The sequence below is a fragment of the Tympanuchus pallidicinctus genome, unplaced genomic scaffold (genome assembly GCF_026119805.1).
Source record: "Tympanuchus pallidicinctus isolate F22 unplaced genomic scaffold, pur_lepc_1.0 scaffold17, whole genome shotgun sequence".
NCBI classification, from domain to species: Eukaryota; Metazoa; Chordata; class Aves; order Galliformes; family Phasianidae; genus Tympanuchus; species Tympanuchus pallidicinctus.
Genome location: NW_026294690.1, coordinates 2,487,747 through 2,515,202, shown reverse-complemented (window position 1 = coordinate 2,515,202; position 27,456 = coordinate 2,487,747). Strand labels below are relative to the sequence as shown.

Sequence of the window (27,456 nt, the reverse complement as noted above, 5' to 3'; positions counted from 1 at the left end):
AAAGACTGCCTTACCGTAGAGGAAAGAAACTTTGCAACGAGGTGAGAAAGATCTCCATCCTTCTTCCGCAGCCCTACAAAGCCTCAAGGGAGCTCTGCTGCAACCTCACTGCTCTCTCGTGGTAACCCCACCAACAGCTGAAAACGAGCCCCAAGGAATGCCATTTCTCACCTGGACTACTTCTCCATTGGAAGCAATTAAATCTGTGGGGATGGAGACTCTGAAGAAGCGGCCCACCACGGCGGAGCTGTCTGGTATCCCCACCACAGCCGGCACAGTCTCTCGGAGGTCTGAGAGCACGGAGTGCATGGAGGCCTCCAGCTGGTTTTCCCAGTCCTTCAGCACTTCTGCCGGCTCGCTGGGCCAGTGGCAGTGAGCTGAGGCTGCAAGCAGCAGCACTGGGAGCAAAGTCCTCCCCAGGAACGGGGGCTGCAGGACACATCCAACAGTCATTCTGCCCAGTGGCTCTCAGACGGCGCTCCAGCCGGAGGAGGGACGCGGGGTGGGGTGTGCAGGCACGGCAGTGCAGGCAGCGGATCTGCCACTCCTCACAGCAGCCTCATCCTAAGGGTCCTGGCAACCTGGGTGAGGAAAGGAAACCCATCAGCAAACTAATCGCAATCCCCAGCCAGCACGCACAGACCTCCTCGTGATGGACGCCGGGCTTCCTACCTTCCACCCCGTTTGTTTTAATTCGCTTTTGGATTAAACCTTAAGAGTTAACGCTATCAGCGAGAGCTTCCCAGCTCTTTCCCTGATGTACAGCATCTCTGGAGCAATCAGACCCTCCTGCTTTCCATGCACACAGTTATGCTGCTCCTGGAGCACCCACTGGCCCCAGGCTCTGGGCAGACACAGTGCAGAGGGGTCTTTGGAGGCAAGCTGCACTCAGGCTGGGGCAGCAGCAAATTTAAACGCTGATTACTCAGCATGAAGGCCCCTAGAAACCTTTGATACTCGATGCATGACAGATGCTTACAGATGCTTCCTCTCCTCCGCCCCATAGCCTGGCTTCTCAAAACTCTATTCCAGCCTTTGGGATTAGCCAGTATCCATGCCTGACTCTGGGGCCAGCAACACACAATCTAGGATTACACCCGGGCAAGCTAGGCATGTGAGGCCACAGAGCGCACTTGGAACTGGACTGCCGTGAACCAGGTGCTCAGGCACCTTTAACCAACCCTTCATTTCCCAGGCTGAGAGCAGCAGCTCCGAATTCCCAGAGCAAACCCTGCCTGCCTCACGACCACCAGGCACAGCCCCCAGCACAGCTCCCACAGGGGGCGTCCGCCTGGCTCCCTCACACACCTCCTGCTGCCCTGAGTGCAGAGCGTGCGAGCAGGGCTGGGAGCTGCCCTGTGCAAAGCCATCACAGGGCGGGTTCTGCATCCGCCCAGCTAACGAACAAAGCTGGAGCTCGCTGTGGGCGCCCTGAGGCTGACGCAGAGCTTGTGCTATTCTGGACACTGAGTCCTTGGGCTGAGGATGCTTTAGCGTTCCTCACCCCTGAAGCTGTTTGCTTGTCAAGATGAAACCTAATCCATCCCCAAACCCTGCAGCCCGCCACCCATTGCTGCAGCATGCTTTGCCTGGAGGCCACACGGCTGCACAGAGTGGGCAGTGGGATTGCAAGTCAAACACAGTAATCTCTAGTGCAGCATTTGTCAGGCAAATACCTGATCTGAGCACTGCCAGTCTCAAAAAACCCTCAAGTGAAAGGCAGGAGAAACAGCAGAGGTAGAAAACAGTGCTGGAAAGCCCTGGGAATCAGGTGGGAGGGGGTCAGTGTGAGATGCTGGGCCACAGGAGAGCCCAGGGCAGGAGCACATCGGGCTGAGTAACAGAGAAACCAAATCCGGGCTCTTCCCAAAGGCAACACTGTGGTCTTTACCCAGAGTCAAACACCTGAGCTGCCTCTCCAGACACTGTCACCACCAGAAATGGAACAGTAAAAGCAAGCCTCACTTCCTGCAGGCTCCAGCTCCTACCAGCTCCCTGCCTTGTCAGGAGATGAGAATCCAACACACATCAAATGGCACAGGAATGTGGATGAATTTTGGACGTGGTGAATTTGGATGAGCTTGAAGTCACCTCAACAAGAAGAGAACTACCGCAACAGGTACCCAGAGAACTTCCAACGTGCTTTGCACGTCTTGTTCTGAATGAGTTCTGGAGACAGAACAAGGCTCTGAAGGAGCCTCTGGTGAGGCCACTGACTGCCACAGTGGGAAACCAGGGCACTGTCACTCTGCACAGGGCGATAAGAAGGTAGAAAGAGGCTCTCAGCCTCCATAGAGCCTGCACCCATAGCACCTTGTCCGTGAGCCTCTTTGCCTGCACCCCCATCACTGGAAGGTCCTGCTGCACAGAGGGACTAGAGAGCAGCCATGCTGCAAGCGTGGGCAGATCAGAGGCTGCAGCCAGGGGAGGAAGGCGGCAGCTGAGGAATGTGGCTGCTGTGGAGATGAGATGGTATCAGCACAGAAACACGGCTGCTGCTCACAGCTGAGCCTCCACACCTGCGTGGGATGGACGTGCAGACAGCAGGACATCCAGCCAGCCAGCAGCAGCCATGCAGAGCTACAGCCACACCTGCAGAGGTGGGCACCGTGTCCCCACAACAGCAATGCCCCCCATTTGTTAAGGCTGCAGGAACCACGCACTGCCATGGTGTGGCTCTGTGTTGTTAAACCAACTCTGTGATTCGCCCCAGGGCATTCCTGTTGGATGGATAGGAGTGCCTGGGCAGAACGGAGCCAGTCCCTGATATCTGTGGCCAGCAGGAGAGGAGGATGAAGTCATCACCCACTGCAGAAAGAATCACCGGAGCAGGCAGCAGGTGCTGCCCGTGCCCCTCAGCCAAGCAACTCAGGCTGTGCAGATCTAGTCGGACAATTGCAGGTCACACCAGTTCCAAATTCCATTTAGGAAAACCAGAGAACAGTCTCTGTACCCAGAAGCAGAGCACAATGGAGGTACAGGAAGAATTCTGTAGCCATTGTCAAAAGAAAAGCCAGGAGAAGCAAGAACAGCATTACACCACCAAGAAATCTCTTTAATACAGCTCCTTACCAAACAATAAGCTGAAGCGGTGCCAGGCTCTCACACTGTGCTGGGACCAAAGGCAGGGCAGCTCCCAGAAGCAGAGCAATGCCCCCAGCTATGGTCTCTTCATGACAGATCCCCACCTGTGCACAGCACAGAGCTGTGAGTCTGGATACAAGTGCAGACACACAGAACCAACGTGGGAGGGTGGAAAAAGCACGGGCACCTGCACGACGCCTCTGGGGGAGTTCAAGAGCTACAGCCAAACTATTTCACGTGTGGTGACGGGCAAAGCGCAGACTCACTTGTTTGAGGCTGCTCAGTCACAGGTAGAAGGTAAGAGCCTTCAGGAGCTTCCATGAGCTGTGACTAGCTGTGACTAGCTGTGACTAGCATGGAGTCAGAGAGGATCAGAAAGGCCAACAGCCTGCTGTCCAGCCAGGTGCTGGGACAGGCTGCCCCATCTCTGGATGCGCTCAAGGCAGGCTGGGTGGGATCCTGGGCAGTTGAGCTGGTGGTTGGCATCCCTGCCTGCTTCAGTGAGTTGGAACCAGACATCTTTAAGGCCCCCTCCAAACTAAGCCATTCCATGATTCTGCCGTTTCATGCAAGCTCAGAATAGAGCCAAAAATCAAACAGAATTCTGCACCGCTGCTCTCTGCTCTGCAGGCATCACCATGCTGCAGGGCTCATCCTCTTGCTCTCAGGTTATCGGGCCAGGCCACCCCAGCTTCTCCACACAGCAGCATTCCCTCCTCCGGCAGGATCTGCGCTGCCGCGTTTGGCAGAACCACCACAAAGGTTCAGGTTAGTCCTGAATTTCAGGATGTTTTGCTCTGTCTGATCTTATGAAAATACCGAGTTTCTCTTTATCCTCCTGCTTCTGTGAGAGCTCTTTTGGGTCTCCACTTTGAACCTCCAAAACGCTGGATTAAACATCAAAGCTGGGATCAACATCTGCTTTGGCCTTGGTGCTCAGCACACATGCCAATGTTGATGTCTGATTGCTGATGCCAAATCCCCATCTTGGAGCACGCAGCCGGGCCTGCTGGGTGATGCTGATATGATGCTGACTTGCCAAGACAATTCTGGAGCTGACTCCTCCATGCAACCACAAGGCCTGCTGATGTGCTAAGGATATGCACTGCTTCATATGCACGAAGGCAGAACAGAGCGGCCAGAAGACAGGGCTGAAAGTGAGACCTGGGCAACACAGCTCCTGCCGGCCACAGGACCTCGCTGACTGCCCACTGCAGGACCAGGAGTGCAGCTGCCCTAGGAATAACTTCTGTGTGGCCAACTACATCACAGCTCCAACAAGAACCTGCTGATGTGAGTTCCAGCGCAGCTGCACCTAATCCAATTGCTCAAGTACAGTCACATCAGTGGGCTGTGGTAATTAATCACTGCCAGCATGTTAATGCCTCTGAATCCTGCACGCTGAAAGCCTGAGTAGCTGCCTTCCCATGCCCTGCTCCAGATAAGGAACTAAGGAGAGCAAAGAGGAATCCCACCTACCTGAGCTGCTTATTTACCACTGTCTCCATAAAGACAACACTGAAACAAATGGTCTCTCCCTAAGGAAGAGGGAGCAGAATGCAACGGGCTGGTGCAACTTCCCAAAGCACATCTATTGTACGTGCACAGCTCTCGTGCATGTTCCCACAGGAGAATCTCTGGGCAAGTCCCATCAGTGGCTGCGTGTCGAGGCAGCAAGCAGGAGGAATGATGCAATGCGGTGGGACGGCTGGGCGCGGGCAGGGGCACAGTGCTGCACATGCCCCAGTGCCTACTGCTGCTGGGAGCTGGGGGGGGCTGGGCAGCTGGGGGTTTCTCCCACCCTCCACCCTTCCAGCACAGCAGTGACCCAGGCACTCACCAGCTCCAGCCTCCGCATGCCTGGCTGAGTTATGGGAGGGACACGCAGGAGGACAGTTGCTCAGGGACATTTGGCACGCAGCTGGCATGAGCAAACGGGCAAAGCTGGGGACGGACAGCCTCCCTCCACAAAGCCATGCCCCCACCCGAGCAGACACGTGCAGTGAGGACGTGCACAGGACGGGATGCCTCTCTGAAAGACAAGCTCACCCCTGCAGTGGTGGTTTAATGCTGAATGCATTCATGTCCTGCACGCCTGTAACCATAGACCAAATGTGAAGTAGCAGGTTCCGCTCATCTCCAGCACAGCTGTTGTCAGCAACAGGAAACCCTGACACTGAGCAACAACTTAGGGGAAAAAACAACAAAACTCGGCTGTGCTGAGGTATGCGCTGGGCAGGGACAGGAGCAGCACTGCTGCAGATGGGAACTGCAAACTGTCACTCACTGCCCCAGGTCATGCGTGCCAACAGCCGCTCCATGGAGCTTGCAGGGGAAGTGGCCACAGCAATCGACACCTCAAAGCAGTTTTTATTCTGCTAGAGTAAGCACTGAGATATTTAACCTACTCATAGCTCAGGGGGAGCTTTCCTGCTACTCGTCATTACCTTCTCTTTGCAAGCTGGAGCTCTGTACCACCAAGAAGGAACCAGGCGCTTGCACACAGACCTGACTCTGCTAGAAGACCAGGTGGATGCCTCCCAGCTGTGAGATCCTGCTTGCAGGTCCCTCAAAAGCCATGCTCAGTGTGTGCCACTGTGATGCCCTGGAGCTCAGCAGAATCCACGCCACCCATTGCTGCTCCAGACCAGCACAAGTGACCACAGCAGTGATTTTGGCTGTGTGGGACTTCTCTCTTTGATGAGAGCTTCAGCAACCACAATCAATCCCTTCCTCCCACTTTGCTATTCTCAAACAGACAACCCAGATCGTATCTTCAAGTGAGCTCAGTTAAAAGGAAACTGATATTATCGGCCCAAATATTTAGGATGCCTCAGAGACCATTTTTTCCCTGTAATTAGGAGCATCGCAGCCAGAACTGCCACGGTCCTGGCAGCACACAGGCAAATTAGGATAAATCCATAGAGGGGACTCCAAATAACAACTGAAGACTGCTTCATGGTGCTGTCCTCACATCAGGCCTCCAAAGAAGCACCAGATGGGATAATCTGGATACAGGACGGACCCTGCATGAGAAACAACTGCAGTGCCGTGGTGAGAAGCAGGCAGAGCACAGCAGGTACAGAGGCACCAGGGGCTGGGCGCAGGATGCACCAGGAGCAAGGCATGCACCAAGCTCAGCCGTGTGCAGGACGAGGCTGTGGACGTGGTAAATGTTAAACCCCAAGAAGGAGGGAGGGAAGGAGGGAGGGAGGGGTCAGTTTTATGGAGAGAAGTTACCAAGGCACTGCTTCTGGCTCGAGAAGCACTTTGTGATGGATCCCAGGGCAGCGCTCAGGGCGGGTATGACTTACATTCCTCCTCGGGTGTCTTCTCCTGGCTGTAATTGGAAAGGGCACATAGGCTAAATATACAGCTGCAGCGGGGCAGAGCAAAGGTCTGCTTGTTCTTAAGGGCATTCAGTTTAACCTGGCTTTGACTTCACTTGATTTGCCACAGCCAGCCCCTCAGGAACACAACTCCTGATTCTGCCTGAAACAGAGCTACAGAGCATAAATGTCCTCATATTCTATGTTTAACAGAACCTAAGCTAAAGCTTTTACTGAAAGTCTCAGGAAATTAAACAATTAAACAAGTTAGCCTCAACTTCTTTGGTTTTAAGAGCTCTTTACTACCAAAGCTATAGAAATGCATATTTTGAAGACAAATACAACAGGCATACGTGCATACACGCATATGAATGCTTTTCAGATTCCAAGATTCCATGAAGAAACAGAACTCAGGGCACCAAGACAAAAATAGGTATTTTTCCTCCCAATTTCTCTTTTGTGAAGACAGCATTCCATAGCTAGAGGCAAATTCAGCAAGATAATGCTGAGATGAAGAGGCAAATTCAGCAAGATAATGCTGAGATGAAGGCGGCAGCAGGAACCACCCTGTCCTGTCTTTCCATCCACTCACCATCCACCAGTTGCCTGAGTCCAATTTGCACCAGCTGATGACCTTAGATAGAAGTCACTGCAATGCAGATCGCAGGTGTCTGTGTACTGCCCACCACTGTCCTGCCACTGATGGGCTGGAGTCCTTCCCTCCATCTCTTGCTCTGCATGGGACAAAAATCCTTCCCCAGCCCCCAGCAGCACATGCAATCTCAGCTGAAACCATAGAAATCCTTCCTCCCTGTGCTGCCCCACTCTGCTGTGCAGATGTTCGCTTCGGATGCAGCTATGAGCATTGAAACAAACGAGACCAACCAGATTTGCAACTCTTGCTTGACTTCTTAATTGAATTAAAGGCTGAACAAACCCCCTCATGAGGCTTCAGAGAGCCCACACGGAAGAGAAGCAATGAATATCCCCATCACAGAGACCTCTTCCACCAAACAGTCCTGGTAAGTACCGAGGATCCCACACAAAAAGGAGATGGACCCTGAGGGATACATTCTCGTGTCCAGCAAGGCAGGAAACCTCGCTGCAGCTTCTCCCAGCTCAGCCTCCTGATCACACCCCACGCTGGAAGTCACACAGGAGCAGAGGTCAGCCTGGGAGCGCCCATTTAGCCGAGGAAACTTGCCCGTCATCCCAGCCACCTGTTTTGTGCTTGCTAAAAAATAAAAGGCACAAAGCCTCATCTGTCAAATTAGCAAGCAGAAGCTGCCAGTGAGGCGGGGGAGAGCCTGACGGCAGGGCAGACCCCCAAGTCTTCCTTCAGAACCGTGCTTCCAAACCACGTGAAAAAGGAGGCTGCAGCTCTGACGGCTCCTGAGGTGCTTGGATGCTGAGATCCTTGCATGCGCAGTCACACAGCAAAGCACTTTCTGATTCTGATCACCAGAACCATGCTGTGCATCGAGCACTGCACGTGGGCTCTCCTAGGACACCAGCACACGGGCAAACCTCGGCTGTGCTGGTGGCACCGAGGGGCACCTGGCAGCACGCTGTGTATCCCAGCGTGAGGAGCAAACAACCCCAGGCCTGCAGGCACCAAACCACAGCAAAAAGGGGAGACTGAATGAGGTTTTGCACTCATCTGAACGTTGTTTCGCTGAATGGGTTTATGGATAGGCAGCCACATTCCAATGGTTTATCATCACCTTCTGAGTATTCCACGGAATTCCTCAGATAGTGAAGTATTTCAAGAGGGTCTTTGGAAGCGGTCTTTAAGCAACAATTTCCCATCAGCTGAGCTCAGGGCACCAGGCAGGACTGGAGGGACGGGTTCAAGGCCTTCCCCCTTACCAGGAGCCTGACTGCTGCTACCAATGGGACACGAGGCACAAGAGCTGATGGGAGACAGACAAGGGAGCGAGGCAAGCCAGTTTCCAGCACTCCAGTTACATAGGCAGCATCATTTATGTCCTTAGTGGCTGCGTAGCTAAGGGCTAGCACATTGTTTGGAAGCATCTCGCTGTTCCATCAGTTCCTGCACCCTGCCCTGCAGCCCCAAGCCAAAGCATGAAGATACAGCTCGATGGAGCTGCTCTGCCTTGACTTATTGCTCAGTGAGTGGAACTGCCACAGCTCTCCCTCTGAACACATTTACCACTGAGCAATCTGTGCAGAGCAGCCAGGGCCTCAGCCCCGGACTTGCAACTTTCAGTGTTTCTCAGGAAAACCATTGTAAACGCTTTTTGGCAGCACACTGAAGCTCTAACCATCCAGCATAAAATGGGAAAGCTATGAAATGAAGCAGAGCTCAGACCAAGAAAGCTTCTGAAAGGGGAATTAAAGATCCTAAAGATCCTCAGGAGTCACCAAACTCCATCAGACCAACAAGCTCTTTGCACAGAGCACATGTTTATAGGTATGCTCTTGCTGGAGAGCAGAGGGCGAAGGCTTTGACTGCCTGGCCAGGACTCCCAACTCCTCACCACAACCCCCAGCCACGCCAGCAGTCTGAAAGCCACGGTAAAGCAGGGACCTGGCTCAGGGTGTCCATTTGCTTCCCTGCTGCTGTGGCACAAACCAATCCAAAACCAACCCACCTGGTTCTGTGTGGGGTTTTTTGCAGCTACAGCCCTGCTGCCAGGTCACCCTGGGCCCGGGGGGGGGCTTGAAGCACACAGACAGCTCAGCCTTCCTCCACACCCTGCTCTGGCATCACGGAGCAGAATGCCAAACCCAATGATTCCAAGGCCACAAACTCCACTGCAAGGAGTGGAGGTGGGATTTGGGCATGTGTTCTTAGCTGCAAGTCCAGCACTAACACCTCCTGCTGCTGCCAGTGCCCAAACCTCAGGAGCAAGAAACTCCCTCTTCACACCTAGGTGGAGTAAAGGTGGAGTGAAACTATGGAGGAGAAATTGGAGGAAGAAGATGGGCCAGATCCTGGGCCGATGTCTCTCCCAGGGCAAAGCAAAGAAGCACAGGTAACACACCTGCTCAGGCTGCAGGAATCCCAGGAATGGGGGCAAAGTCATTAAAGCACCAGTGTTTGCCCCGGGAAAACAGGGCTGAATGCCACTCTGAGGCAACAAGGAAAATTACACCAGTGCTTAGCCAGGTTCTGTACCAGCTCGCGCCTGTCCCCCCCAAGCACCATCTCCCTGCCTCACCCCCAAAGCAGTGCCCCCGTGCCCTGCTCCCAGTTCCTGCAGCAGGGCTGCCTCTCCCAGGCACAGGCACCCAGCAGCGCCCCAAAGGAAGCAGGACAAGCCCATTTCACAGCCTCAAGCACTCAGAGCCTTTAACACCCCACACCTTTCCTTCCAAATGCCACCCCTCAAGTCAAACTAAGTGTGATTTCTGCTCAGCACCCATCTACTCTTCCCTATGAAAATAATGCCCAGACCCCAACAATTGGCTGGAGAGGGCATCCCACTCCCAGGAGACCCTCCTCTCTGTTTGCACACTCACCTCCTTACAGCTAATAACTGCACAGATCTGAACAGCTTTCCAGAAAAACTCAATGGCTCACTGCTATCACACAGCATAGGCAAAGATAAAGGGTGTGGAAACAGAAGGGCTGCATGAAGAGGGATGCTCAAGCGCCACAGGAAAAAGCAGGCTGGGAGTTGCAGCGAGGCTGTTAAGCTCTGAAGGTGTGTGCAGCTTGCCTTGGTTTTATAATGCTGCAGCAGATGCAGGGAAACAATTAAAGTGCTTATCACAGTATGGCCCATTCAGCTTCCAGAGCAGAGAGCAATTCCAGTCCCCAGGTGGCAAACACAGCAATTAGGTACCCAATTACCTGCACCAAAGCTTCTATTTGCTTACGCTATCTTACTTCAGTGGTTATATGGCACTTCCTTGGCTGGCTATTGCTAATGGGCTACAGGTTTGGGGAAGAGCTGCAGGGTCCCAGGAGACCTGGCAGCCCTGCAGGATCACACGGTGCCACAGCTGCAGTTCTATCTTACTGCTCCTACAGCAGGACCAAGGTACAGAGCCTGGCCACAGCTTCATGCCTTCACCTGGAGGGGACAGACTTCATTACCAAAACACGAATGGCTACAGGGCAGCCAGGATTAACTTCCAGCTTTCCCAACAGCCCACCTGCTAAGAAGAAGCCAGGCCTGGTGCCTGAGCCCTGGGTTCAGTAAAAAGCTCTAAGGAAAAATGTGCAGCTCAAATTTTAGAAGCGGAGAAGAGAAACCCTGGCTTAGCAGCTGCAGTCTCCAGGCACTCCCTGCTTAACAGGAACCTGCACAGCAGAGCAGAAAACTAAAACAGCACGCAGCCAGAGAGAGGTGTGCTGTAAAGAACAAGAAAGGTGCAGTTTGGGGACACAATTCGAGTTCAAGGCAAAGGCCTCCCCAACCTCACTGCAACAAAGTGCACATAAAACCACCAGATGAACCGAATCATCTCACGCACAAAGCGACTGTCAGAAACAGCGGCAGAAGCCAGAAGGGCAGCAGGAGCCAGGCTGCCCCTCGCTGCCTCATGACAACCACAAGATGAGCTGCTATGACTGCACCGCCCGCAAGGCAGGATGCTGCTGTGGGCAGAACAAGCTGCAAGTAATGGATTAAAAGTGAGAATACCTGAGCTCGGGCTGCCCGTGAACTGGTCACAGCAAGCACAGCGCGCTCCTCGTCCTGCACCTTCTCTGGGCTTCTCTCTCCACAAGACACAGGAGCTCCTCACCTGGCTGTGGCCGTACAAAGGCAGCAGTGAGGGGACAGGGCTGCCCCCCCCAGCGTCCCCAGGTGTCCCCGCCCTGCCACAGCCCATCCAACCCGGCCCTTCCTAGATAGCATCTGAGTGGCAGGTCTGCAAAGCCATTCTGGTGCCTGCCAGGTGATAAGATCAGGGCATTTGTGCCTGGAGCACAGCCCTTGGACACTGACAACAGCAGGCAGCTCCGTGCACAACAGTTAAGCTTTGTTGTTCTCTTAAATACTTAAAACTTTGGGCACTTCTGCCTTTAACTCCTGAAAATGTCTGAACTGTTTTTTTGCTGAAAGCTTAAAAACAAGTGTGAGGCAGACCCACAGCATGGGAAACTCAGTGCCAGCTCAAGAGTGAACCAGCACCAGACACAACCTCTCCAGCAAGAGTTTGGTCATGGCTACCTATTGCAGCTTCAACAAGGACTAGTTTGAGCAAGTCCTCTGATGAGCAGCTAAGAAAATGGGTTTTTAAAGCTGGAAAAAGTTACATTTTCAGTGTTTCTGCTCTGTGCCCCAGCACTGACTGCCTTCTTGCTCTCGCTGCCTTTCTCACTTGGGAACGGTAGCCCTTTCTTACACTGCTCTTTCACTAAAACAAGCGATGATCCAAAGAAAAGCTGATGAGAGGACTTGGGGCAGATGTGCCTTCACTTGTTAAATCTATCAGCTGTGTAAATCAGCACCATCCCTGCAAACTCCACGGAACTGCTGGCTTTTGGGGACAGCCAAATCCCTGGGATCCGGAGCTGGCTGACCTGAAGCCCCACAGCCAGCAGCTGCTCGGGCCGAGCCCAGCACAAAGCCCTGGGGATCCATCACACCGGGGAGGTCTGACCACAGCCCCACCAGCACGACTTCTATTCTGGGTTTTCCAGGAATCACTGTGCAGACAAAGCGAAGCGACCCAAAGCACTCAGATCACACATCCCAACACAAGCACGTCAGCCAGAACGCAAGCTCAGAGCCTGGGAAAAGCACCCAAAACGTCATTTGTGACAGCAGCTTTGCTCCGCTTGCAACACGCACTGCCATCACACACAGGAACGCCGCTCACAGATTACCAGATGGGTTTCTCACCACTCACTCCGTTATTTCACGTAGCCCAGCTGCAGCAGTGGGTGCAAGGAGGGAGCTCAGCAAGCGCCGCCACGGCTCACGGCCCCGCTCAGCCCCGTGCCATGCACCGCTCAGTACAGGTGACCTCACAGAGCCACCGTCTCCAAGCAGGGGTTTTGTCCACGGAAATGACTCCAGACTCCTCAGAGGGATGAAGTCATGGTTTAAAATGCAACAGTGCAGCAAATTCAATGAACTCACTGAGCCCGCCCGCCTCTTCAGCAACGTGGCAGCAAGAGCCCTGGCTGCCCAATCCCGAGGTGCGGCACGTTAGTTATTAGGAACGCCGCCGAGTCCCAGCAGCGTGCTCCAAAGGCTCTGCCCCCATCCCTGGAGCAAGGGTTCCGCTCCCAGGACAGCACAGGGCTCCCCAGCACAGCCCAAGAGCTGCCCCACTATAAACCCCCAGCGGAGGCCGGAGGGGCTCAGAGTGGTTTGCACAAAGCCAGCCAGAGGCAAACAGAGGCTCTGCTGTGGAATGAGCCCCTCTGTCAGTCTGTCGTGATTGATATGTACATCTGCCAGTCCCCACCTGCTGTTCGCATTCCTGGCATTTCTTTCTGCAGCGTTTTCTCCCTGAGAAAGGACCAGCTGCTTATCAACTGCTGCAGAGATTTAAAGGAAGAGAAACAGGCCCTGGCTTCAACAAAACTAAGAGGTTTCAAGCCCTGAGCATACCAAGGAGTCTTCCTCTATCAGGTGGAGAAACCTGCCCAAGGAGTACACTGAAGAACCCCCGCACCACGCAAGAGCTGCACAGAGCTCGATGCTCCCTTCCATCGCTTCCACATCCCACCATCACTCAGTGCCCAGCCGCCAACTAAAACAGGGGCTCCAAGAGCCTCTCCAACCCTCCAGCCACTCACCCCAAAGTTGTTTTCTGCCCCGGTGAGCCACAGCCTGGGAGAAAGACGTGAGGAGCGTGAGGAAGGCCAGCCTGTGAGCAGGGCACAGACTGCCCAGCGGCGAGGGCTGACGAGCAGGGACAGGCGGTAGGGATGGGGGGGCAGCCAGGGTGCAAATCCCCAGCCACCCCGAGCCAAGAAACTGCCTTCCAAGTATTCATGGGATGGATTCCTGCACCTCCCAGTTCTGGTTCTCAGCCCTGAGTATGAGCTGGAAGTTTTTCTTTCCTTCTCATCTTAGCTTTAATGTGGCAAGGAGGCTGAGAAGAAGAAATGGTAAAGGGATCCAAAGCAGGGAGGGGGAATGTGAGCCTACCTGCCTGCAGAAAGCAGCTCTGAGCAGCAGGACAGGCCGAGTATCACAGGGCTCTTCTGAGAGCTCGGTGTCTGTAAGATCCCAACCCCTGTCAAACTGGATCAGAATTAGCTATCAGGATCAGAATTATTAGAGTGTGTGCTCCTGCTGAGAGCAGAGCAGCCTGGCTGCTGCAGGGAGCAGAGCTGTGTGCAGGGTGTGCTGCGGCACCCCGCCTGCTTCACACTGAAAGCAGCACAAACAACTGCAAGCCTACAAGGCTTTGCTTATTTCTGTCTTTGGGGAAGAAGGGAGAAAGCAGCAGGAAATAAATGCAGCTATCCCCGTGCCTGCAAGGGGAAAAAAACTGCCAAACAGGTTTTGGTTTGGACCGTTAGTTATTGCCACCTACACACACTCCTTAAGCCAGGTTTGAGTAAACCAGAGTGAACGCAATACAAAAGCTGATAGATATCCCTGACTTGGCCCCAGGAGCCATCTCAGCAGCCAGGGCACCTCCACAGGACATGCAGGGCTGCTCCTCGGCAGAGCTGCCCTGAGTGCTCCGTCCCAAAGCTCCCTGCAGCTGGCCCTGCACAGGCCAGGTGGGAGCAGCCTTTGGTTTGTGATGGGTGCAGCTGTCCTCTGGCTTTATGGCTCCTGCAGGAAATTTAAACAGGAACTTTCTATAAATTAACTGTCCATAAAACGAGCCTGTTTTCTCAGTGCACCCGAAGGTCAGGAAAGGTCTGCTCAGCCTCACGTTCCCAGGGCACCAAACAAGCTCTGCACTGCAGCTTTCCATCCCAAAGCACTGGAGCACGAGCTCAGCGCAGCACCAAGTTGGTGGAAGCGCACTCACGCAACGAGCAGCCATTCTTCATCCACACCAAACTAGTAATTGGTTTTTGCCCTAAAATCCCCAGTGCAATCCAGATGTCTAAGTAGCCTCTGTCCCAGAAAGTGAAATACACGCTGACCTTAGGCAGACAGCCCTGGCTCCACTTGCCACAGCCCTCGCACGGCTGTTTGCTCTGCAGGAGTGACAAACACCCATTTCGGCTCCTTCAGGTCTGGAAGTTGCTGGTGATAAGGTGGTTATGGTAACTGTCCCCTCGCCTTTCGGCCTCTTCCTGTTGATAAAAACACACCTGACACCTTCCCACTGCTGGAGGAAACAAGTGTGGGGAAAGCCAGGCTGAAGTCAGCGCAGCAAACCTGGGAAATCAAACTGCAAATACATCGTAGCACAGGATGCCCAGGAGGGCAAGGGCAGCACACAGGGGAAAAGCCTTCCACAAGAATTATGGAAACCTCTGGAAAAGCTGAAAATAGAAGTTGGGAAACTTGCTCTGTCCAGCAGCACAGCTCTTCCAGGGATATTTTAAGCCACAAGTATGTCCTCTAGAACCGAGTATTCCAAGTCACTTTGTTTCAAAACTTATTTTATTGAGCACCCTCAATGCAGGGCCTCACGTTTTCGACCTGCACCTGCCAGCCCAATTTGCTCCTCATTTATCGTAAAGCCATGCTGTGTTACCTCATAGGTTTCTGTGGTTCTTGCTTCCTTGATATTTTTTCCTTCTTTTCCAGGAGCTTGTCTACAAATACACCTGTGGCAGAATTTTAACATGCCTGGCCTCAGCTCTACAAATCAACTCGGCTTTGTTCACAAAACAAGAGGTGGTCTTATTTCCTAACCTCCTTTTTTCCCTTTTACGGGCCAGGTAGTGAAAGAAAATACACCAGTAACTGTGCAAAGCTCTCTCTATTACGAGGCACTGCTCTCAGGGACAAAGCCCCACAGCACACAGCCAGCTGTGATTTCTGGATGCTGTGCCTGTGCTCCGGCCAGAACACAAATCCTGCCCTGCCATGGGCCAAAGCCCATCTGACGTCTGCTCTCCCCTGAAGACTTGGCCAAGCCTTGCACAGAGGGAAAATGCATTACCCCACAGCCCAGCGTGCCAGGGATACGGGCTCTCGTGCACCAGGGATGCTGACGAAACACAGCTTAACTTTCAGAGCACAAATGTTTGTGGATGTGTTACAGTACACAAATATTAATATTCGCAAATAAATGCAGGCCTGCTTAATCCAAAGCACACAGAGCAGATGGGTCTGTGGCCAAGCACAAAGCGTTTTCTTTGGAGACCAGACCAAGCACTTGGAGCCCACTTGTTTTACCTGCTTGACACTTGAATCTGACTTTCAAAAACAGGAATCAGCCACACCGAAAGGCCAACTGTCCCTGCAAGAACTCCTGCTCTCCTCTGGCTGTTACCAAAAAGGGGGAAAACACCCCCAGGTTACTGAATTCACCTCCAGGAGGCTGACAGATACAGAAGGCATACCACATAGTTAAAGTGTTAGATACACCTCACCAACTCCTGGGAGCCACGCTTGGAGACCAAAGGTGCACCAGCTTGTTTCAGCAGGAGTATCAGTGCCAGGTGACCCTCTGTCTCCTTTCCCATCAGTACAGCTCGGGTCATAAATGCTCCAGGGCAGCTGTGAGCAGGAGCTTCGTCAGAGCACCGCTGGGAACCTGCAGGAGCCAGCAGAGCCAGCCACACAGCTGCTGCTGGAATGCAAACGCAGCGTGGAAAATGGCAATTTGCTGCACTGGGAGGAAGATGTGCACGTAAACTGCTTGTGCTTAATGGGACACAGGTAGAAGAATGAAGGCTGACATGGGGTGATTTGCCTGAAAGGACATAAGGCACCCAGCGTGCACCAAGCAATTGTAGGGGATCTGCATGGTCATCAGCAGCAGGCAGCAACAGGACAAGGTGGGGCTGGAACTGCACAAGTCAAACAGAAGCACCAGGTTTGATATACATATAGCAGAGCTGGAAGCAGCAAGCAAAGAAATAACGAGTCCTGATATTTGGGAGTTTGGGAAGAGCAAGGGGAGCAGCGGAAGGCTCAGTGCTGCAGTGCTGCACTCACCCTCCCACCAGTGGGGGAGGATTTGTTGTGGGAAGGCAGGCAGGCAGGGACGAGCACCCTGACACCAAGTGCCATGGGAGGGCAGGGCGACACGGCAGCTCTGAAGTGTAACTTCTAAGATCTCAGATTAATAATTACCGACTTTGCAGCTGTAAGCGTGCACAACGGTACGACTGTAAGTTAGTATCAGTGGTATTTATTAGCAAAAGAGCTAAATAATCAATATCTTGGCTGGTGCTTTGTACAGTTGCCTCAGGTCAGTGATGCAAACTGCAAGGGCTGGACCAAACCTGAAGCCACACAGCAGACCCCAGTCTGGAAGTCTGAGCTGATGGCTTCCAGGGGCTGGGGGGCAGGAGGAGGATCAAGCCTGTGTAGGTAGGGGCCCTTGGGGCCACTCACCATACATGCTCATCCAGCCTCCAACGTGAGGAGGCTGCGACCCATCCCTGCAAACCACGCACGTCACTGTGAGCGCACCATGCTTTTAATAGCTCTGAGCAATAAGCCAGGATAAAGAGCTTAAAAGTTTGCAACGCAACACGTGAAGCACAACTCCACCGGCCTCAGGCGAGCACCAGCAGGAGAGGGCACAGCACGCAGCACACAGCCTGGGCTCCCTGCTCCCAGACCTTCGCATTCTGCACGTCACTGGTGACCATTAAGCCCAGCCACCCCTCTGCAGGATGGCACAGGGCCCAGCCCCAGCAGCAGCCCACAGCCTTTGCAGACCCCCCAGCAGCACCGGGTGGGCGCTGCTGCAGCAGCCTCCGCACCTCACAGGAGCGACGAGTGTTCCTGTGATATCCAGAGTTTGAGTTTTTAATCCAACAGCAACAGCAGATGTTAAAAAACACCCCAGCCTGAGCGGCTCCGGAGTATAAAGCAAACAAGCCGAGCCCTGTTTGTGACAGAGTAAAAATAGGCTCTGCCTCATCCCTCACTCCCAGCACCTCTGCTTTGCACTCCAAAGCCTCACGGGTTAACTACCAAAATACCTGTGCTGTGAACGTCAGCAGGTGCGTGGAAGGAATGTTTCGCTCTGAGCTTTGCACCGGTTCTGCAGGAATTTGGAGAGCTGGAGCAGGGATAACACCCACGAAGCCCAGGGCACGCATGGGGCGGATGGCCGCCGATTCCCTTTAATAGAAGCTACCGCCCTTCTAAAAAAAAACTCTGTTGGAATTACATCTTGTGCTCTTTCTTGGCTGGATACTTTTTAAATGACACTGATTCCAAAGAGCATTAGCTACCAAATCCAGTGCTGCAGCCGCCAGCAGCTCCCAGGAAGGCAGTGAGCACAACGGGTCCGTGCTCCAGAGGGCTGGGAGGCACTGGGTGGATCTGCTCCCCACCAAGGTCTGTTAAGTTAGTGCATTTCCAGCCTAAACGGCTCATCCAGCACCCACATATTGGGGCCTTGGCACGGGACAGAAGGCAGCCACAATGCAGGGGGCTGTCAGGAAGCAGAGGAGCCCCCAGCCCTGCCAGGTGTCCCTACGCAAGGGGATCCTGCTGCTGTAACAGCCATCTCCCTACAGGCACACATCACCAACAGCTACCGAGCACCACAGCCAACACATGGCCACGTCCTGCTCCACCACTGTACAGATCCTGCTCCCCAAACGTGGGCTCACATCACGGCAGCACCAATTACAAAGCCATGTGGGGCCTTGGACAAGATGCGCAGCGTGTCCCACAAACTCTTAGCACAGCCACAGTCATTTTAAGTGACAGGGACCAGAAAAACAGATTTGCTCACTAAACACACATTTAATGCAGCCGGTCCTATGGCAATGCTCAGTGCTTATTTCACATTACACTGCACTCATGGGCAGCGTTTAGCGAGATCAGTTACACAGGTCCTTGAAGTTTCACCTGGTTGATTAAAGCAGATCTTGCAGAAGGGCCACTGTGTGGTCAAAGGCACAACCACAGTCTCTCCCCAGCTGTTTCTTCCAACTAGGAAGCACTCTAGCAAACAATGAAAAAAGCACACCTTTTCCAGGCTTTCTTTCCCTGGCTCCCTCTTCCTCTTGCTGTATGCAGGCTTCCATAATCCAGTCAAAAATGCTTTGGAAAACAAGGAGGCACGCTCCAGCTCCCGCCCCACCTGCCTACATACTGTCAGTGCAGCCCCCCCAGGCAGATGCTCCAAGGTAAAAATCACAGCTCCTTATTTACGTTAATATTGGGTTAGCCATTACGTAAATACTGCTGCTCCTCAAGGACACTTCCCTTCTGTCCCCTGCTCCTCATCTGTCATCACTTCCCATTCTTTTTGCCTGCCTGGCTCACAGGAAAAAAATAGGTCTCATTTGGTGGACAGGGGTCTAACAGCCCAGTCCCCAAACAGCTGTGGTGTGTGAATACCCTTACCCTTATGTGCAGCCCAGGATTTCAGCTATTAGGTCCAAAGGAATAACACCCCTGCGCACGCACTAAGCAGTGCCCTCGCCTCTGGCGCAACGTGGTGCAATGCATCACACTTCCTTCCTACCCCAGTGCACTTTTCCTCCTATTCAATGGCCTCTGGAGATTTCAGGAGCTCACGCAAGCAGGGCCTGAGAGCAGCACGACATCGCAGGCAGCTGTATAAGCAGCATGGATCCTCACTGCCAGCAACTCAATGCCTGGTCGGATTTGCCGGAGCAACTCTTCCTGCCAGGCAGACGTACCTGAAGACCCACACAGGGCAGCTTCATAGTCCTTCTAAGCTGGTGCCCCCTCCAGAGGAAGCACGTCCAGCCCGGTACTCTCTGTGCTGGCACAGGAGTTAAAGCCACATGCAGAGCCAGACCAGGGCACCGACATCTGGCAGAGGAACCCAGCAAGAGGCTGCTTTCCACCTGGCACAGGTTCCTGCTGGATGCGGGCTGTATAAGGGCACTTCTGCTCCCTGGCAGCAGCACAAGAAGGCAGGACTCTTCTGCCCGCAGCACCAACTCAGAGCACGCCAACTTTGGGCTCTGTAAAATCCTCTGGCACAAACTGTTCTGCCCACAGCTGCCAAGGAAAAACCCAAACAACTGCAACAGATAAGGGAAAAATAAATTAAAACTGGTTTCAGCTGGACATCTCCCACTTGTTTCCCACTATTGTCCCAGCCAGCCCCTACTGCTCCAGCAGCAGCAGCTCCCACAGACAGCTGCATCCTGGCAGCACTGAAGCAGTCCCCACTCCACTCTCCGGATGGGTCCATCCCACACCCACAGCCTGCTCCAGCACTGCAGCAAGCGACCCGACGCAGGTTGCCTTTCAGCCACTTTAAAAGATACCTATAAATGCATTCAGTGCTTTTCTCGTACGGCTTTCTGATTCAAGGGACTGCTCTGAAGCCTGCCAACAGCAAATGGAAGGCGGGCTGCCACGAGGCCTCCTTCCTGCAGGAGCAACCTGTGCACCGACAACGCCGAGCCACCCGTGTTCCTGCTCCTAAGAGGTCTGCCACGAGTCACTGCTAGAGGTAAGTTCACACATCCGCTCCTCCCAGCAAGGCCCAGGGAAAGAAGACAAGACTTCAGCCCTGCTGACACAGGTCATTCCTCCCCACTGAGGAGAGATGGTACACAGGACAGCTGTTTGCCTTCATAAGCACTTCGAAATGAGCTCAGCCGGCTGTGATCACAAAGCCCAGGCAGGAAGACACCAAACACTTCAGTTACTCCTGCTGGTCCTCACGGCCATCACTTTAGAGTAGACTTACATCACCAAGCTTCCCGAAGCAGTAACTTCTGCAGCAGCCACCAAACTTCCTCCTGTACTCTCAGGCAGCTTTTGTGCTGTTAGTGCGAAACTAGGACCAACATGCTTAGCAACTTCTGTCCTTACAAACCTCTGTCCACGTTTGCCTCTGCTTTCAGTTGGATCACACACTGAGATGCTGAGATGGCAGCAGGTGCTTACTCCTGGGTCAGCTCGGGCTGCAGAGCTGGGCTATCTGCTTCTGCTCATACCACGAGTGACTTTTACCCTGATCACTCTGCTGCACGCCCAAGCAGCACCATGCTCCAGGTAACCTCCAGTTGGCACAGACCAAGACTGCTGGTCCAAACCTATTGTGGGAAGAGTCAGCACTCAGGATAAAGTTGCCGTCATCCTAAGTTTCTACTTAAGAAGAATCCCACCCCAAATTACTGGCTCAAGGACTCCGCTACACCAGAGTGAATTCCCATATACAAGCAGAAAACAGGACTTCAGCATACCTGGAGTGACCAAGCCACGTTGCATCAGTCCAAGAGAAATGGATTTCATCTCAGCTCCTGGAAAAATCCAATTCAAAATCTCACTGCCTGCTCTGTTCTCTGTTTTTCTTTGCCAAGCAGAGAAACTACATCAAGGAATCTCCTGAAGCACTGCATCAAGTCAGTGGTTTTCAACCAGCACATCAACAGGCTACAAGGAACCCACAAAAGGAGCAAGAAGGCTTATCTGGAGTCAGCAGATACAAAGCTGTGCACCTCCAGGGAAAGGTTTAGGAGCCTGCGATTCAGGAGAGGGTGCAGGATGCTAAGCTGGAGCACAGCAGGGTAAAGATGACAGCAACAGAACGCAGCAGCAAGGTCTGCAGGAAGCAGCTCCTTCCCGTGACGACAGCACAGCACCACGGCCCTGCTCCCCCACGGTGCCCCCAGACCAGGCACATCCACCTGCCAGAGCCAGCCTGCAGAAGAAGAGGAACCTTAGGATTCCAGTTTCCAGCAATAAGGGGTGTGCAGGACTCTGGTTCTGGCAGTGGCACGCTGGTTTGAGGACCAGGGGGTGCCTGAGCCATAGCACAGGGCTGCAGTACTGCTTCCCAACAGCAGCAGCTCACCCACTGTAGTGCTGTGGCAATCAGGAGTCCTTCACTCAGCCAATGGAGCAGACAGGACCGGATACAACTTCTACCCTGGCTTATCACCAGCACCACACAGCAACACTGCCACTTTCTCCAGCAATGTAAGCTCAAAGACACAAGTTCACATCATTGCCAGTAACAACCGAATCCCTTCTCCACGTTAGCTGTGATTACCAAGTTTCCTGAAGTGCTGCTCCTAGCCCTTCCTTACAGGCAGCTTATTAACGAGGTTCATGGTTCTGCCCACAGCACTGATGCGACAGAGGCGTTAGCATGCTCTGTACTTTTCTTGAAGGGATGGTATCCAGCAATTGATTCTCTCACAACATCATGGCCTCTCTGAAGTCTGAGCTCTGATATCCAGACAAAATTTTATTCAGAGATGTGACGAATGTTTCCTGAAAGGGCAGCCAGCACAAGGCCACCAGCAGAAAGATCAGTGCCCAGACTAGAAGTTCTTCTGACCTGGCCTAAACAAGTCCAAAATGGTGTTTGCTACCCCACTCCTGAAGCTTTGCTCCACACACAATGGATAGATCTGCTGTGTGACCACACTCCAGAACTCCCAGGACCACCAACACACCCTGTATTCATACACTCAGCTCACATCTACCACAGGGCAGACTTTAGGTCAACCCAGCGTGAGAGCTAACAAAATCAGTGCCACAAGCTTTGTCTATTAAGTTCAGTTGTTGCCACTATTACCAAAATTACACTTTTCAACGTGTCATAAAGCATGCATGACTGTGCAGCATGCAAAAGAAAGGAAAGAAGATTTTGGAAGCTGACAGGAGAGAGGGAACTGAATTTTAAGATCCTGAGAACTTTAATACAGACTTTAGATTAACCACCTTTCATCCTCTCACGTGGCTCCTGGCATTATGATAGAAACTCCAATGGAAATAGTTTCTCTGGGGTGGGAAACCACCATGCATGGTCCTGCGTGAGAACCAACTCCTCCAGCACAGAGAACACAACATTCAACAGGTGCCAGGAAAGCCTAAGGGATGCAAATCTGAAATTGCTGCAACCCAGATGATTTCCACCTTTGCAGCCTCAGCGCCAAAACCATCAGGTCAGATTTCCAGCAGCCCCACGCTCTGTGTCTGCAGGTGACTGCAAGGTCATCTGTGCTAAGAACCCCTGATCTGGGGAAAAGCCAGGTGCCCACATTCAGAGGAAGCAGATCCAGACGGAAGGAGTTAGAGGAGAAAAAGGGAGAGAGCTCTGAAGCATTCAGTATCAGCACCCAGCAGCACAGCTCCTCTGCCTTCTGGCTCACAGTGCCTCCTGCTATCACACTCAGAATCTGCTCCCTGCGTGAAGTCTTCCTGTAAGAATCCCTGAGTACAACATGGAGATAACAGAAACACCTCAGCTGGAGGGCAGTGGTACAGCATAAGTTTATGGGCTATGCATAGAAGCCAGAAACGACTACAGAAACATTTCCCCTTTGGATACAGAGATCTCCGACCCCTCCACTGCAACTGAAAAGCCCCAAAGAAGCTGTGGACACAAGGGGGCCTTACCCATGGGGGCCTTACAGGAGCTCTGCCTTTCCCAGAGGGTCTGAAAGAGTCCACCCTGGGCTGACCCTGCATAAGGAAAAGGGAAAAATGGTGGCAGGAAGCAAGCAGTGCCACCCTCACAAGGGACCGAGACAGCAATGTAAAGCTGTCACATCAACCCTCATCATGCACTGCTCAAGTGGGAAACAGCCAGCCCTGACTGCCCCTCACCCTCCTGTTCTCCAGCTCATCCCAATCCAACCTCTAAGCCTCTGGGTCCGATATCAAGCACCCAGTACCTGCTGCTGGAAGCTGCCATCAAACCTACAGGATGCTAATAGCCAGCCTTGAAGAACACACTTCACAGAGGATTAAGCGGCCTCAAGTCTAAATGTACAACCTAGTTAAAAAAAAAGAAATGAAACGTGCCTGCAAGCAGCAGTGTGAATTTATCACCTGTGTTCAGCACCAGAGCGACCTGCGGCCGTGCTGCAATAAGCTGAAAGCCCTCCTGCAATCACTGCACTGAGGGCAGGCAGGAATGCCACCAGTCAGGTCCTCCCGAGGAGCAATGCAGAACCCAATGCTGCACAGAGGCTTTTAAAGCAATTTGTGGTAGAGCTCCGAGCCAGGATCTGAAATCTTTCTGAAGCCACCACATCGTCCTCTGTGAGCTGAGCTCTTCTCAGAAAGCACGTGAGAAAATACAGCCCATATCCTCAGTCAGGGTCACCGCGATGGCAAGTGCCACAGCTGAGCGTTGTGGTGAGACCACAGCATGTGAAAGGAGGAAAAAAAGAGAACTCATCAGCAGAATCCCTCACTCACACATCTGTACACAAAGCAGATGAGGCTGGGAGCCTGTTTTCCCAAAGAAAACCCCAATGTGAAACCGAGCACTCCGTCCTCCAGCACTGGGACAGGATCCACCGCTGTCCCCAAGCCTTGCCCCTCCAATACAAGGATCTGCCAGGGAGAACACGTGGGGATCCCATGAGGAATCAGCCCTTGGCCCTGCAGTCCTACAGCACACTTGCAGGCACAGCAAGCAGGGCAGTAACCCCACAGGAGGGACCTCAGAGGAGAGCTGTGCTGGCAGAGGGCTCCCTGCCTGCCAGCCCCATCCGAGCTCCCTCCTCTGAGACCAACAGAGAAATGCTCACACAGAAAAAAAAAAAAACCACCATGAAAAGAACAACTGAATGCCAAGTGAGCTGGGTCAGTCCATCAGTGCACGGGCTGGCACGTGGGAGGAGGCAGGAGGGCACAGCTGAGAGTGGGGAAGAGAAGGGCCCTTTTGAGAGTGCCCAGCACTAACTCACCGCTGCAGCGCCTGCTGCCTCCTCCTCCTCCTCCAGGCTGGACCCCCCCTCCTCTGGGGCTCTGTGCTTATCTGCTCCTTCGTGTGACCATTCGGGTTACTAATTTGCAGAAAGTTAATCCAGGGGAATAAAAAAAGGTAAAAAAAAAAAAGAAAAGGATCGGCTCAGCAAAAAGACTGGCTGCCACGTGCAGGAAAGAGCTTGCTCACGTTCACAGCGAGCGTGCCACCAGCAGAAACCCTTTGTGCTAAAGCTGGGGGCCCACCAGGACAACCAATGTTGGACATCTCCACACCACGGCCCAGGATGTGGAGGAAGCCTGGCACGGTGGGGATGCCAGGGCACTTCCCAGCAGGAGCCTCTGGGAACCCACAGTGCCACGCTGTGCGACCTTGAGCAGGACACAGCGCTGAGGAAAATGGCACGCGCTCCTGGGGTGTGGGATCTCACCTGAGCCCTACTGACATCTCAGGTACAGGCTGCCCTCCACCAAGGAGCTTCGGCTTCTATCCTGTCCCAGGACGTAGGCAGCCTCTCACAGCCAGCACACACTCAGGAAAAGCACAGCAACACCAAATGGTCCCGAGCACCTTTCCTACTGACATACTGACCTTCAATCCAGACCACAATCAAAAGTCAGTGAATAAATGCAGGAAAATACTGATAGGAAAATGTGCCGGAGTAGGAAATATGCACACCTGCATATAACACACCTTAGTTAATGAACAAACTTCCCCTCCTGCAGCACCTCCAGGCTTCGCCCAAACTTACTCAATCTCAGAGAACAAGCCCCAAAAGCACAGGTTCTTCAGACAGATTAAACACAGTCATAGCCCTCAGCAAATGGGGCTTACAGTACAGAGCCCTCCAGACTGCACAAACATCCTAAGAACAAACATTTTCAGCATTCCAAGACCTCAGACACACTGGATCAACCCAATGGTGTTTACTTGTATTTTGCCCAAATTGCTGGCAAAGTACTCAGAGCTGGGGGAGCAGCAACCTCCCCACCAGCTCAGCAAGAAACCATGAGGGATCGGGCAGTCGATGAGCACTACAAGGAATACCAGAGGCATTTATTTACACAACCACTGTTTGCCCAACGAGAACACAGAGTTTACATTTTCCTCATCCAACTCAATGGAATTAATTCCTCCATGCTATTCCTCAGCTGACAGGACGTGGAGAGGCAGTGAGGCCTCACTCCTGCTGCTGTGCCACACCTCTGCTGCACAAGCAGCACGCTGCAGCTCACACCTGTGCAAGAGGAGCCTGGCAGTACCACCAGTGTGACTCCACTGCCTTCTCAGTTCCTCCAGCAGGGCTGAGGGGACCCGGGGCTCAGAAGCAAAGCACTGAAGCGCCTCTCTCTGTGGCGTGAACCTCCAACGTCCCCCCACTGCTGGAGCAAAGTTCTGCCGCCAGAAGATGTGCAGGAATTCCTCCAGAGCAGCCGCCCGTGGCAGATAAGCTATAGTCAGGTTTGAGCCAGTTCTGGCCATGCATTTCACAGCTCAAGCCAGCGGGGTTCTTGGCGTACCCCAGTGCCCACCCTCACACCCTGCAACAGCCAGAGGAGCAGGGAGCAGCCCTGCAGCGCTCAGCCTGGCATCAGCCACATCTGAAAGCAGAGAAGCACTCGGGGTTAACAAATCCCTACAGACCCACGGGTGCGTGGCAAGGCGCAGAGCGCAATCACCCATACACCGGTGTGTAAAGAGGCGGGCACTGCTAAATTAGCACACACCACAGCCAAAGCCCACCTTGTTCAGGGACACACAAGAAGCACAAAGCCTGCAGTGAGCAGGCAGCACAGTGCGGGTGCAGCACGGCTCTGCCGACACGGCACTGTTCCCTGCACCCCAGCTCCCGAGCCTCACCCGTTGGCACACTACCCTATATTTAGGATAGCAGAGTGCAGTGACAAGCACTGGGAAGAATGAGTAAGTAGCTTAGGACGCCTGGAATGGTGGCAGAGGCTGCGGGAAGAAAATGAGCCTGAATTAGGAACTGCCGGAGCAAAGGATGTGGAGGCAGAAGAGCACCTGCGAAGCTGAAGTTTATACGGGCCAATAAACCTCTCACAAAGCGGGGTAAGGACTGGAGCAGCGCTCCCCGGCGAGGGGCGGCAGCAATCCGTGGTGCAACGGCGGGAGGCGGCCCTGCCCGGGAAATGGGAAAGAGGAAAGGTGAAGGTGGGCTCCGCTCGCACAGACAGACACACAGACAGACAGACACACACACACAGTCGGCTCCGCGCCCGCTTAGGCCCCACGGCCCCTGACGCTGCCACTTCCCCAGCGCGGAGCCGCAACCCCGCGTTCCCCGCACTCCCCGCACACACCTCACGCCGCGCACCGCGAGCCTCGGCCGGAACGCGCCGAACTCGGCCCGAGCGCGCCCGCGGAGCAGGGCCGGCCCGCCCGCCCGCCGCCTGTTGCTCCCGCGGCCCCGCCGCCCCCGCCGCGCTCCGCCCGGACACCGAGGCGGCCCCAAGGTCGGCCCGGCACTCTCGGAGCGCGGCCCAGAGCGCCGAAGGGACTCCGCGACTGTCCTGCGGGCGCCGCTCGGCCGCGGCAGTGGGGGGGGAGGCGGAGCCCGTCCCGGTGCGACGAGGCCGTTCCGCGACGAGCCCGTTCCCGGCGCGGCCCACGGGGACAGGGAGAAGGAGGAGGCGCCGTGGCCGCCCTGCCGCCCGCGCCCCGCCGGGCCTTGGGCCGGCCCGCCCGCCCGTCCCGCCCAGGCCGCGCCGCGCCACCGGGCCCGGCCCACCGTTAGGCCGAGGGCGGCGCGGCCGGCAGGTGCCGCCGCCGCCGGGCGGAGGCGAGGCGAGGCCCGGTCGCGCTTCCCCCCGCCGCGCCGGGCTCACCGTGCTCGGCCGGGCCCTGACGCCGCTCCCCGCTGGCTCTCGCCGCCAGCGGCCCCGACGCACCGAGCGGGCGGCGCGGCGCGAGCGCGACCCCGCGCGGGCACGTACCTGGGGGCGGGGCCCCGCGGCGCCTAGCAACCGGCGGCACGAGCGCGGCGCGGCCAATCGGAGCCCGCCGCCGGCGCATCGCTCCGCCCCCTCGGCCCCGCCCCACCTGGCCGCGCGCGGCTCCGCCCCCTCCCGCGCCCCGCTGCCGTCCCGCGCGGCCCCGCCCTTCCCGTAGCCCCGCCCCCCGCCGCATCCGCTTCCTCTGGGCGCCGCCCCAAGCCCCGCCCCGCACGCTGGCCGAACCCACCGCCCTCGGCCCGGCCCCGCCCGCGCCCTGCGGTCCCCGCCCGCCTCCTTCGGGTCCCGCCCACCGCATCGGGCGCCGCCCTCTCCCGGCAGACCACGCCCTCGTCCCTCGGGCCACGCCCTCTCCGGTTAGGCCA

At 54.5% G+C, this 27,456-nt stretch overlaps 1 protein-coding gene across 5 annotated transcripts in view; it reads right to left on the bottom strand.

The window, feature by feature from the left end:
* Positions 1–27,061, bottom strand: part of DAG1 (dystroglycan 1) — a 38,328-nt gene extending 11,267 nt beyond the window's left edge. The window contains exons 1-2 of one of the 5 annotated variants that reach the window (XM_052679306.1): positions 26,966–27,061; positions 172–581 (exon numbers count right to left, since the gene is read on the bottom strand). In XM_052679306.1, the coding sequence (XP_052535266.1) occupies positions 172–453 (282 nt within the window). In that variant the 5' untranslated portion in view covers positions 454–581; positions 26,966–27,061. Of the gene's footprint in view, positions 1–171; positions 582–13,140; positions 13,252–17,424; positions 17,559–20,631; positions 20,689–26,141; positions 26,258–26,965 lie in introns of those variants that run through there. The other 4 variants (XM_052679307.1, XM_052679310.1, XM_052679305.1 and 1 more) reach the window with 4 other exon arrangements.
* Between the last annotated feature and the right edge of the window lie 395 nt (positions 27,062–27,456).